The sequence below is a fragment of the Camelina sativa genome, chromosome 9, assembly GCF_000633955.1.
Source record: "Camelina sativa cultivar DH55 chromosome 9, Cs, whole genome shotgun sequence".
Lineage (NCBI taxonomy): Eukaryota > Viridiplantae > Streptophyta > Magnoliopsida > Brassicales > Brassicaceae > Camelina > Camelina sativa.
In genome coordinates, this window is record NC_025693.1 from 4,451,477 (window position 1) to 4,465,070 (window position 13,594).

General features: G+C 34.9%; 1 protein-coding gene and 2 long non-coding RNA genes across 4 annotated transcripts; all 3 read right to left on the reverse strand.

The window, feature by feature from the left end:
• LOC104715007 lies at positions 886–2,117 on the reverse strand. The gene is made up of 3 exons (XR_002033552.1): positions 1,960–2,117; positions 1,273–1,358; positions 886–1,171 (listed from the first exon to the last, which is right to left on the reverse strand). It is a non-coding gene; the product is annotated as an uncharacterized LOC104715007 (long non-coding RNA).
• On the reverse strand, positions 2,215–3,312 carry LOC104715008 (MICOS complex subunit MIC19-like). The gene is given in 4 exon segments (XM_019229860.1): positions 2,215–2,258; positions 2,261–2,543; positions 2,545–2,767; positions 3,249–3,312. Coding segments are annotated over 3 exon segments (528 nt in total). The 5' UTR covers positions 2,746–2,767; positions 3,249–3,312.
• Positions 5,849–7,740, reverse strand: LOC104710456. Of its 2 annotated transcripts, none has more exons than XR_755009.2 (4): positions 7,331–7,740; positions 6,936–7,052; positions 6,745–6,807; positions 5,849–6,296 (listed from the first exon to the last, which is right to left on the reverse strand). It is a non-coding gene; the product is annotated as an uncharacterized LOC104710456 (long non-coding RNA). The 2 variants fall into 2 exon arrangements; XR_755008.2 differs by having other exon boundaries at positions 5,881–6,181; positions 7,331–7,737.

Here is a 13,594-nt window from a genome sequence, read left to right on the forward strand (position 1 = left end):
GGGTTCAGGGTTCAGGGTTTAGGGTTCAGGGTTCAGGGTTTAGGGTTCAGGGTTCAGGGTTCAGGGTTCAGGGTTCAGGGTTTCTTTGTGATTTTTCCCTAATCTCGGAGATTTCTTTAAGTCATTGGTAACCAGATTATTTTGTGATGTCTTTAGACGGAGACAGATTCGAATATTGATTCCTTATGGTAAGAATTAAGTACCTGTGACGATTTCTCGGAAAAACGGGACAGATTCCATTAACTCCTTGCGGTTTTGCCCTTCCACTTGAGGGAGCGTGATGGGACGGCGTTAGGTACTGCAACTCGCCACTGGCAACAGGAAACATCGGCGCTGTGACTTGATGATTCCTGAGACACTTCTTCATTGCTCTGTATCGTATGGACTGCACCATTTAGCTGAAATCGCCCTTCTTGTGTTTTCTTCTGATCTTCTTCTGATAGACCCATTTCACCCCTAAAAATTCAGACAACGGTAATGTGTTACTCTCTACCTATCTGTCACCAAGTAATATGGAAACCGCGAGAAAACGAGCAGGCCAAGAAACTCTGTACTTACCTCCATAGCTGTTCTACAATCTCTCCTTTGTTCATGTGCTGCTCCAAGATAATAGGTACATCTTCTGGCGTCACATACCCATACCCATACCTAGACAGAAGAATGATTCTATCATCAAGTCAAAATCAGGGTATGATTGATTTGGACATTACAGAGAACGTCAAAGTTCAATCAACATCTTAATTTTTAAACAAAACACTCAAAATGAATTCTTGATCTACTTTGGAAAATTATTATAAAACCACATGAAAGAAAGAAGTATGTCGCCTCAAACTAGTCAATAAAATATATATCTTTCGTTACGCACCAGTGTCTTGTGACTTCCCTGTTGATGTTTGATCTATAGATGATAACATTGCCAGCGTATTTGTGACCACCAATGTGAGAACATGGGCTAACTGACACTTTACCTTGAAGACCATGAAACTCAAGTTCTTCTCTGAATCTACTAACCAGCGACGGCCCACAAACCCCACATCGCCGGTCTCGGGATCCATGGGAACATACAAAGACATATGAGCCTTTTAGCAATTTAGGATTTCCAGGCAGCCATTCACCATCCTTCACAAGCACCTCTACCACAAACGTTTCCACATCAAAATGAGTCAACCTTCTGCATTTTAGTTTAATTGAAACTGTCAAAAACAAGTCCACACTGTTGAAAAGTGAGAGAAAAGAAATCTCTAACTAGCACAGCATGACTTTAACCCTTACCTGTATCTTATCATATCAGGAAAGATAAGTACATCACCATTGGAGGTCTCGGTTCCATCATGTCCCTCACATATTGTGAGTCGAGTCTACATAACAATGGACGAAAAGGAAAAAAAACATGAGCCACGACGCTTAAAATATACGCTTAAAATATCATAAAATGCCAGACCTGTAAGGCCTCATCATAAGACTATCCGATGATAAACAATCAAAACATCCAGTAAAGACAACATCTCCACTTAAATTCAAAACTGACATAGCACATGAAATAAGAGTAAAGAAACTGCACAATAAAGCTCAAAAAAACGTAGCTGCGTGCCCTATGATCCCATCTTGAAGGCAAAAAGTTATGATGTTATCTATAGAATCTTGCTAGAATACACTTTATCTTATCTGACCCAAACATAAAACCTGAGAGTCACCAGGAAAGAGGTTTTATGACTCACTAAGATCTTAAACATGTATTAATTAAAGCCAAAACAACAGAGAGCAAGTGCTTTTTGCTCATTTGGGAGGACATAACTTTCAAAAGAAGAAAAATAAGTTGGAATCACAAAGCCATGGAACAAACTTAATCAGACCTAAATCTATGAAATTGAGAATCAAGCAATAAACTTGATTCAAGTCAACAGCTGAATCAATCCGATGAAGATGGAATAAAAAAAATCGGAGATTAGGAAACCTCACCTCAGCCAATGAAGCCTTCCCTTTATTGTGTCCTTCACCTTCACCATGACCATAACACCGAAAGATTCTCCCTCTTTGAGTTTGTTATCCAAGTTTCCGAACCTAAATCTTATCCTCTGTGCTTTGGCTTCTCCTTAGCATTCTCTCTCATGGCATTTCTTTTCTCTTCCCTGTAACATATACAAACATTAATAACAGATGGGCGTATGGTACAACAATTTACATAAGAATGTATTCCCTAAAACAAAAATCTTATTATCTATACTTTTCTTCAGGATTAACTTGCTGTCTGCACCGGGTGCACACTCCTGGTAACTCATAACCAAACTGCTACATTTCAGCGGGTTATCAATGTTCTCTTTGTAGCATTTCATCCACGCTTCGTGATCTTCAGAACAAGGCATTGGTTTCGGTTCAGGGACCTTGAACTCTTTCTCCCTCAACTCCTTGGCTTTCTCTGTCACTTCATGAACAAGGTTCTTCTCTACTTTCTCCAGCTTCTCAAGAATCTTCTCACTCTCTTTCGAAACAGACTTTATCAACTTCAACTCCGCGCTTGCTGCTGCTTGTTGCGGTATTGGGAAAGAAAAACGGTGGCTGCATTGGTAACTCTGACATTGGATTCGGCTTCTCTGCATCGTGGTGGTGTGTTTTCGCTTCTTGTTCCACCTTCCTCTGTGGTGACACTTTGGGTTTGGTTTTCTTCGCCTTCCTCTTTGGTTGATCGTTGCCTTCAGCTAGCTGACTGATCAGCTTTGAACTGATCTGAATCGAAAAGTCACCCATACTCTACCAAGTTTGCAAAAACCTAGAAGATGAAATCCATATCAAGAAACACATCAATTTCACAACAAAGCTTGCTTATAGTTTTGCCAAGATCTTCAATTCGACTAAACTCTAGCTAACTACCACAGCAACATAAGTTGACTCTTTCTGTACAAGTTCTAGATTATTTAAAGCTTAAGCAATACAAGCGTGCCTATAAGCTAAAGTATGAGTCCAACATTGCTACAAAATACACAATAATGTTTATGAAGACTTAAATCCAGATTCGAAGATATTCTCATCGTCGTAGATACGATACAAACCAAATCGATCCATACGAATTCGAACGAGTGATTCATCGAAATCGATTTAGAACGATTCTGGATAAAAATTTCTACAGAGCAAGGATTCGAAAAAAAAAAAAAAAAAACCTAGAATCTTACATCAAGGATCAAAAATTCGAAGCGAGGAAACCAAAATTCACATATAATTGGAGATGAAGATAGTAAAGAGAATCAATATACCTGGAAGGAGAAGAAGATCGGAGAAAGGATCGGTGAACGGCGACTCTCTCTCTCTCTTCGCTAGTAAGAACAAAACTCCGTCGTCGCAGCTACGAAGACGAGAAAGAAGAAACTGAGAGACGCTGGTTCGGAAATGTATGGGCTTAGTTACAACATAAAAGTGCTATCTTGATCCCAATTTTGCTTATTGGGCTTTTAACGCCTTTATATCCTCTTTTTATGTATTCGAAATTTTTTTTGATCCTTGTTTAATAACTCCACCTTCTTGTCCCGGATATGATGATTATGGTCATTAGTTGAATCCATTAAAACTACATTATTACAAAAAAATATAAAAGATCAAAGTTTTTTTAGGGTTTTGTGCAAAAAAACCCTCCAAATGGTATTTTTTTGCAAGAAAACCCTCCATATCAAATAAATGCAGGTCAATACTACAATCTCAAAAGTCACCCGCAATATAACCCTCTTCTGTATCGATGACGTGTCACTCTAAAAATCTTGTTGTTTTTATGACAAAAAATGGCAACACATTCAGATTTTTTTTAATTAAAATTTAGAAAAAAAATTGTCGCTTTGTCGTCTCCAATCCTGAGCTACGCATCGACCAAGCTCCTCGCCTCCACTTGGCTCAACCATCCGTTTAAAGAGAGGACTTTCCACCACTGACATGATGACAATGCTTTCGGTAACCCACTTATTCTTTACAACTTCTTCCGCCGCAACCACCACACCGACATCACCTGATAACCGCCTCCAATTCGGATTTTGCCTCGGATGCACCTTCATATGCTCCAATTCGTTCAGATCCAGAGTTAATTGAGTCCATCGAAAGAGCCAAATCCATGAGAATGGTACGGAGTGATGTGCGATGTTCTCTCCAAGCTATTCAGTTTCGACGGCGGCGGAACATCTAAACCTTCCACGATTCAGGGGAAGAAGAAGCTGCCAAGGAAACAATCAAACCCTAGACATTGCTTGTAATTAACTGGATTCGTTTTTGCTATGGTTTTTAGTTGACTTGCATTATGTTGTTTGCAGAGATGCAACATAGGAAGAAGACGAAGTTGCAATTTTTTTTTTCTTATTTTCTTAATTTTTAATTAAAAAAAATCTGAATGTGTTGCCATTTGTTGTCATAAAAACAACAAGATTTTTAGAGTGACACGTCATCGATACAGAAGAGGGTTATATTGCGGGTGACTTTTAAGATTGTAGTATTGACCTGCATTTATTTGATATGGAGGGTTTTCTTGCAAAAAAAATTCCATTTGGAGGGCTTTTTTGCACAAAACCCTTTTTTTTAACCTCAGATTATCAACTTGTTGGACCCAGAGCCGTGCCTATGGGGAAAAAGTCGTTTTGCCTCAAANGGAAAAAGTCATTTTGCCTCAAGCCCCCAAAATATCCTCCATTCTTTCATACTTTTTTTTTTGTGTTTGTGAAATCACATTCAGATGTTTGCTATCATGTACATAAAAAAAGAACTAACATGATAATTTGGTAAACACGTTTATTTAAATATAAAAAAACAACTATGTTTTAGTTTTTTTAGATTATTGTTTTGTTTTTAATAATTTATATGTTTCAAATAATTTTTACTTTTATTTTATTTGAAAATTTGTTTTAGAAAAATTTTAAAAAAATTTCACAAGAAAAAAGTAGGGCTAGGCATTCGGGTAACCCGTTCGGGTTCGGATATTACCCATTCGGGTTCGGGTAAACGGGTTTAGTAAAATAGAACTCATTGGGTATTTTTAGATATATGGGTTAGGTTCGGTTTGGGTACTATCGGGTTCGGGTCAATTTAGGTTATAAATTTTAGAACCCGATTAGTATCCGAACTACCGGGTACCCGAAAAAATATAATTAATATTAATTACATTTAAATAAATTTAGTTAAATTTTGACTTATGTAACAAAATATTTTAGATATTTTGATTATTTTTGATATTTAGATATAAAACTAAATGAAATATTCAAAATCATAATCATAATTTTGGGATAATTGTATTATATTAATGATAAATATTATATATATGTTTATATGTTCGGGTTTAGTGGGTACCCAAACGGGTACCGGCTATTACCCGACCCTAACCCGAACCCACGGGTATTAGTAAATAGAACCCAATAGGGTTTTATAGGCAAACCCATACCCAACCCAAACTCGATTTTTCGGTTCGGGTTCCGGATTGGGTAATCGGGTACGGTTTTTATGCCCAGGCCTAGAAAAAAGAAAAAATATAGTTTAGAAGACAAAAAAAAGGATAGGGTAGTTTTCAAAATATATATCATATATATAAGGTAATCAATGCATAAGTATGATATATAGGTTTTTGTTTTTTTGGTAGAAAAATAAGAAATATCGACTAAACGAAATGTAATTAATTTGGTGAGGTATAAAATAAGATATAAATAACTTCATAATTGGCATGTGTTAATTCTATTTTCATAGTAGAGATCATAGTAACCAAAATTTTATGTAGTCGATGGTTGCATAATAAAAATTTTAATTTAGTAACAAATATTGAATGGTTGTGAAAGTGATAAACTATTTATATGAGCAGTCATAGTATATAATGTTTTAAAAGATATTTAGCTTTGGTTGGTTGTGCCGATAAAAGCGACCATATAATCAACCATAAAGTTCCATGTAATAAAGAGATCAATTACAAGTTTAAAGTGTATTTTCTTCTTGTAATCATGAATATTTTTTGATCCACTATAAGTCAATTATAAATCAATAACTCAATATATATACTAATTTTATGAAACTTTCAAGATGTCGATTTTATCAGAACAACTACTCATATTTGAATTAGAGTCCAGATCCAAATGATTGGTCATAGTTAACGTAGAAGCTCTCCATTCTTCTTGATCTGTCCACGTACATCTTCTCATGTATGTTTTTCGAATGTATCTTTAGAAATTAGCTGAAACAAAGGATAAGAGAACAAAACAGAGGAAAGAAGTAAACACCTCCCCCTAATTGTCGTATCTTTAGAGGATGATGAAGAGAGTTCAAAGAGAGTTCAACATTTGTTTCACCTACATAGATTCAGATCAACAATATAGTAGGAGTAAAGAACTTTGGAAACTAGAACATCTTTATAATTCTTGTTATAACTAAGTTGACAACTACTACGTGCAGCAGATGTTGGAGATATCTCAGTTCTTCTTGTTCAAAACTATAACCTAAAGGCAAGAGGGATCAACGAACCCAAGGAAAACGAATTGGATACCGCGGTGGTGCTAAAACTATACCCTAAAGCCAAGATAGATTACTAAACCCAAGGGAACCAATTTAACACTTCGGTGGTGTTCAAAACTATACCCTAAAACCAAGAGAGATGACTAAACTCAAAGGAAACCAGTTTCATCTTGTAGTGATAGTCAAAACTATACCCTAAATACAAGACTGATGAATGATAACCCAAAGAAAAACCAATTAAACTCGCACTGATAAAATTATAATTGCCAAATATTATTTCCTTACCTTTAGATAAAGAGTGCAATTCCTCAAATGGTTATGGATCGAGCTTGGCACACTAGCTTAATTCTTCATAGACAAAACAAAAGGATATGTTAGCTTATACTCTACTCGAGATTCTTATAATGAAACAAGGAAGTACAATGTTCAAGCCGAATTGAATATAATAGCTCTAAGATTGCTACATAAAAACTCACAGTAGCTAGAGCATAGAGTCCGAAAGAACAAACATTATCTCTCCGAATTTTGATATGTACCAAAACTTTCGTGGGCTATGTATCAGACTCATCATCCTCATCTTCTACAACCTCAATCTTCAAAACCGAACCATATAATTGAAAAGAAAGCAAACGAATATTATTAGAAAACACAAATCATAAAGAAGATTTTAAGCAAACATCTCATCAAATCCAAGCAAAACGTCGTAAGGCTAAGAACAAATCACAAATCAATAAGAACAACATAATTACCCAGTTAGCTAGCAATTCTAGCAAAACCCAGAAAATTTCAAGTGTCTTGAGAATATAAAAAAGGAGGTGAGTACGCAATATCAATAAGAAATCAACGACATAAACTTTTGGAAAAGACGAACCTTGATAATAGTGGGGAAGTTGAAAGGATCTGAAACATCTGATCCAGAACCAATGTAGGAAAAATCAAAACATGCAAGTCTCTAAGACGAGATCTCTTGCGACATCTCCGGAAATCCTCTAGAGCTTAGATATCAGATCCTCCGCTTCTTCACCACCGGAGAACCATCGTAAATTTCCGTCCGATGATCGAGACAGAAAGGCTTCGAGAGATTCACTCAGATTTCAAAGGGTGACAGAGGATTATGTTCTCTGGAATTTATCTTCGTAAACAGTAAACCCTTCACAATGTCGATCCACAATGGAATTAGCCGCACTAAATTAACAGGCATGACGTCATTAACTAAAGGACAGAAATGTCTTTTAACGTGTGAGGAGTTCCTAAATCTGAACTTCAGTACCTATAGTGCCTAATTCTGAATTTTAGTTTCTTGTCGGTGCTCTTTTCTTAAATAACTCATCTTAAATTTAGATAAGATAACATAGATAACATAGATAGACAACTCCAATAATGAAGATAAGTGACATGCAGTGGTAGATGCATGCCCTCGGTTATTAGACATAAAGTGACATGTTTAGTTACATCGGTATGTTAAGATTATGGTCCCGATTGGTAACGGCTGTTACTGATGACTGTAAAGACTTTAACTTTAAAATTTTAGTTGTAGATAATTTGGCTGTGGATGCTTTGACTGTAGAAACTTTAACTGTTAAAATTTGATTGGTAATAAATACTTTTAAAACTGAAGCTGTTACTTTTATAATTAAAATATATTAAAATGATGATAATGAAAATAAAAATAATTACTATTAAAATAGATCTTAAAAGAAGGAGAAAAAAATAAGAATAATTAATGTGTAAAAATAATTTATGTAAAATTTATATATAAACTTTTGGAGAGCTTTTAAGTATAATGGGGAAGAAAAAAATAAAGTTTTATATTTTTTTTATTTTTTAATTTTAAAGCCTGTTTTTGACGTTTTAAAAATTTTGAGAAAACAAGAAAGGAAAAAAAAATAAGTGACTTACAAAGCTTTTAAAAAATTAAAGTCAAAAAAGTATGATTGGCAAATAAATGGCTTTCAAGGCTTTAATTTTTTTTAAAGTCTTAAAAGTCTTTACCAATCAGGGCCTATGTTTGGTATTAAAGATAATAGATGTATTTGTTTATACAGTATATTTTAATTTTTAATAGATTTTTTCATTTGTTCTTTATGTTAAATTGCTAACTAGGCTAATATTCGTATATAAGTGTATATATATATATATATTTATATTTATAATGTTCTACACTGATTTGATTTAATTTGCAGAAACTTTTAAGTTGTTTTTAATCATTTTGATATTTCTCTTATTTTACTAAAAAAATACAATTTTATTTTATTTCTTTAATTATATTTAATTATAATATTTAAAATAATTTTAAATAGATAGAAAATAATATTAGTGTTATCTCATATTTGTCTTAAAATAAATCATAAGTTCACTTATATTTAACATAACTAATATATACTATGTCTACCAAAAAAAAACTAATATATACTATGCAAAAATATGTTTTTTTTTCTTATAAACTCAATGTTTTTTTCTTTCTCAGGACTGTAAAATACAAAACTCAAAAAGATAAAATCAAACAATTAAAAAGACAATTAAAAAGACAATCAGCTGTCTTGATTCTCACTGAAATTAAACCCAAAAAAAAAAACAACATACAAGAAGCAAAATAAACAAACAGAAATGGTATATAGTATATACCATGTGTAAGAATAGCCACACATTGACCGTAATTGATGATCTTTTACATTTTTAGGGAGGAGAATCGAGTTGTACAATTCATTGATTGATCTTTGAGTAAAGTGTCAATATAGGTGTCAAATGGTCAGTGCATGGAACATGTGGGCGAGTCTGCTTGGACATTGTTTTGTATGGGCAGAAGACTAGAAGTTGGACAGTCACAAATGGACAATGGTCCAAAAATATCCAAACCCAATAAGGACTATGTACAAATGGTCATGCCCTTGGTCACTGCTCACTTTTCTTTTTTTTGATCCGAATTGATGTTTCTTCATTTCATTTCCGATCTTTTTGGTTTTTTGTACTCTATTCTCTGATCTAAGTTTATATTTGCAATTGCGTTTTTGATTTCGTTAGATTTGCTGATTCAATCTCTAAACTCTAAGGATATTTTTATGATTGTTGTTGTGTTGCTGATCTGATGATAATTCCATTCTTGAAAAAACATCAACAATAAACTCATACGACCCTATCCTCATTACAAAATATCAAATTCAAAGACAATCTTAACAACAAACTTAAGTCAAACTCAAATAAAATGTATCAAAGCCAAACTCAAATAAAATGTATCAAAGCCAAACTCAACCATCAACGATAGTCCCTTCTTCCTCTTCAATAAACTTGAAGTCATCACCTACAATTTTCAAATCAAGATAATTAAAAATTCATCACCAATATAGTTCAAATGCAAATAAATTGTATCAAAACTCTTACCAATCTCTTCAAATCCACGAAACCAGTTCTTTCCACAAATCAAACCCTGAACTTTGGTCGGTAAAAGACAACTCCTATACTTATTCAGAACTCGACTAGATACTAAAAGATGATTCCGATGCAACTGTTGCATGTGATTAGAATACTCAAGACATCACATGCCATTGATGCTAATTCTCTAAATCGACTTGTGTTGTCATTCCAATAGGCAATCATATTCAAACTCCTAAATGCAACCATATCTAACACGGGCTCATCCAAATACGTGTCTAGTGGAGATTTTCCATTAACACCGGTCTTTTGAGAAATATAGGAATACAAGCCATGAGATAATACAAACACATAAATTAACTCACAGCAAATGAGTCCACTAAACCCACACATAAATTAAGTCACACTAAACAAGTTAACGTGACTTAAGTCACCAATAGTAAACAGTCCAGCAAATGAGTCCAGCGAATATTAGTTACAACTCACAAGTTAAGACCTTCTCCAATGAAGGGTTTTAAGAGGGGTTTTAACTGAGAGGAAGGAAAAAAATAAATCAGAGATTAGAAAAAATATAAGAAGACCTCTTATTTAATATACTCGGTTTTGTAATAAGAGACCATACATGTCACATATTTGTTGGCCAAACCGAATAATAGAAGATGAAATTACTTTTGTTGGTCGATCGATTTTTCTCTCTCTCTCTCTCTCTCTCTCTCTCTCTTTCTCTCTCTCTCTCTCTCTCTCTCTCTCTCTCTCTCTCTCTCTCTCAGTCCCGAATTGACAATGGAAGGATATGGAATCAGAGGAGATTGGGGTCGGAGGAGATGCGAAGTGGAGGAGATTGAATCAGAGGAGATTGAATCGATTTCGAAATTCAATCGGAGGAGATTAAATCGAATCCGAAATTCAATCGGAGGAGATTTGAATTTGGAGTCAATTCAATCGGAAGAGATTGAATAAATTGGAATCGGAGGGTAAGTTTCTCATTATTATAGTATGAAATCGCAATTAGTGAAACGGATTAGGACTCTTTGATTTATGTTCGCAAATTAGGGTTCTTTGATTTTTGTTCAAAAATTAGGGTTCTTGCTTGCATGTGTTCAGATATAATGCATATTTTTGTTATTAGTTGTCTTTTTCTTGTTTGATTACGAGGAACCAAAAACACTGTGGGCCTGTTTGTGTTCTTGTTCGATTTATCTTCTAGTATGTCTTCTCTCCTTGGGCATGATTGATAAGTTTGTTTTTAATTTGGACATGATTGAAAAGTTTTTTTCTAAATTGGGCATGATTGACAAGTTTGATTTTCAATTGGGCATGATTGTGATCTACATCTCTCTTTTCTTTTGAGGTTAAATGGACAAACTTTCAGTGATGGGCTGAGATCGAGTCTGCTACATGTTCCGCCATGAAGGAAGGTAATTTATCATCCTCTTCTTTCTTCATTTATTTGGTGTTAGTTTAGGTAAGAGTCGAGTCACTCATTGATGAATGTTTTTGTTTGTCGGTTGTGATAAATACAGTTAGTTTAGATAAACACTTAAATTTTTAAAAATAAACCCACTAGTTTATTGTAGTTTAGATAAACACTTAAATTTCAAAACATAAACCCACTAGTTTTAAAAATAAATTACTCCTAAACATTATGAATAAAATACCCACTCTTGATAGTAAAAACACAAAACACACTACATTAACCCTTTAGCAATCTCTTTCTTCTCCTATTAACACACACAAAAAAGTAAGATATGGATTCAGACTCCATGAATTCATATCGTCACTCTTCTGGCTTTTTGGATCTCTTACAAAGTCAACAAGAAACCCACAACCTAGGCAACTCTCCTTATGAGAGTCAATGTTCTGACGCTCTATCTGAAACTGCATCCCCACAAGAAAACCGCAGATCAAGGTATACATGGTTACCAACAGATGATGTGATGCTTGTCAGCGCTTGGCTAAACACGAGCAATGATCCTATTACTTCAAATGAGCAAAGACGTAAAGCCCTTTGAGGATGGATTATGGATTACGTTGTAGCTTGCCCGAATGTTTCACGTCGACCAAAGAGAGAGACTAGTCATTGTAAGCAGAGGTGGGGAAAGATAAACGATATAGTGTGCAAGTTTGTTGGATGCTATGAGGATGCGACAAGGGAGAAATCTAGTGGCTAGAATGAAGATGATGTTATGAAACTAGCAAACCAGAATGATCACAAGATGAAGTTCACCTTGGAGCATGCTTAGCGAGAGCTTAGATATGATCAAAAATGGTGTGCGTCCACATCTACTTGAGGGACTTGAGTGAAAAGGGGAAGGGTGTGTGGGGATGGTTCTGCACAGCCTTCAAGCTTCCAACCGGTGATTGATGTCGAGGATGAACCAAGGCCCCATCCTCCTAGTGTTAAGGCTGCAAAGGGGAAGGCAAAAAGGAGCTCTAACACTGAAGCGGCTGTGGAAGGAGATGGGAAAGCTTTGTTGGAGTTTCAGATGAAAGAGGTTGAGAGGATGGATGAGATGAAGCAAAAGGATTTTGTTTTGAAAGGGAAGGAGTTTGCTTTGAAAGAGAAGCATAGTAAGCATGTGATGCTTGAAAATCTAATTGAAGAAAAGATTCACTTACTGAAACGGAAAAAGCTCTAAAGAACATGTTGGAAATAGATCTAGAAGCAGCCACTTTTTAACTTTTACTTCTTACTTCTTTGATTGTACTTTTACAACAACACAACATATATATACTACATCTTATCTTGACCTAGTTACTTATCTTAATTGTCTCATTTACAACACAAAATAACCCATTAACATTGGGTCTTCATATGCAACATAGCCCAAAAGCCTTTTTTCTTTCTTTCTTCTTTCCTCTTCTTCTTCTACCATTACGACAAAAACTCTCCTCTTCCTTCTTACGATTCTTCTCTTCTTCTTTTCTCCATCTTCAGATTTCTGCAACTTAATCAAGTAGAGGATCAAACTCCAACACTCCCTCTTGTATCCTCTTCTTGATTATCTCTTGTCCTTGGTCTTTGACGGTGACTCTCGCAGCTCCTCGATACACACCTTTCACAATCTCGGCGTAGGTTACAGATAGATTTCCTTTCTCCCTCATTTTTCTAATTGTAGTTACCTCTCCAGCTTCCTTTAGAGCCCCTACCTTTTCAGATTTGGTTCTTGTCTCAATCTCTATTTGATTTTCAACGGAGGATTAATTATTTTTCTTGTTCAACATGTACTCTTGTGTGTGATTCATGGCATCGATCTCTTCCTTGTCCTTTGAATGAATTCCCTTTTTGATATCTACAAAACTCACAGGTAATTTATCTTTCTCCCTCATTATTTCATTCTTTACATTAGCAAGATTGATTGAGTTTGACCTAGTTTCTGATTTGTTACTCATCTAGACAGATCTCTTGTTCTTGTCATGTGTGATTTGAGGCTTCTTCTTCTTCTTCTAATATTGGTTTCATTACAGGCCGAATCATCAATCTTCTTCTCATGTGAGTATCTTGAGTACAAGCTCTTCCTTTTTCTCTCCCTCTTCTCCTGATTTTTCATACTTCGAGTCTTCCTCTTTATTTCCTTCTTATTTTCTTTTTGAATCTGATTCCTCTTCAAATTCTTTAGCTTATTCTTCTCTATTTTGAAGTAATTCAAATCTTTCTTTTGCATGTACCTGTTTGCAGCAACATTCACACAGTCTCCATCTCCCTCATCCGGTGTGATGATCTCTGGTCCATACACTTCAGGTACATTGCTTGCCTTTCTCTGTT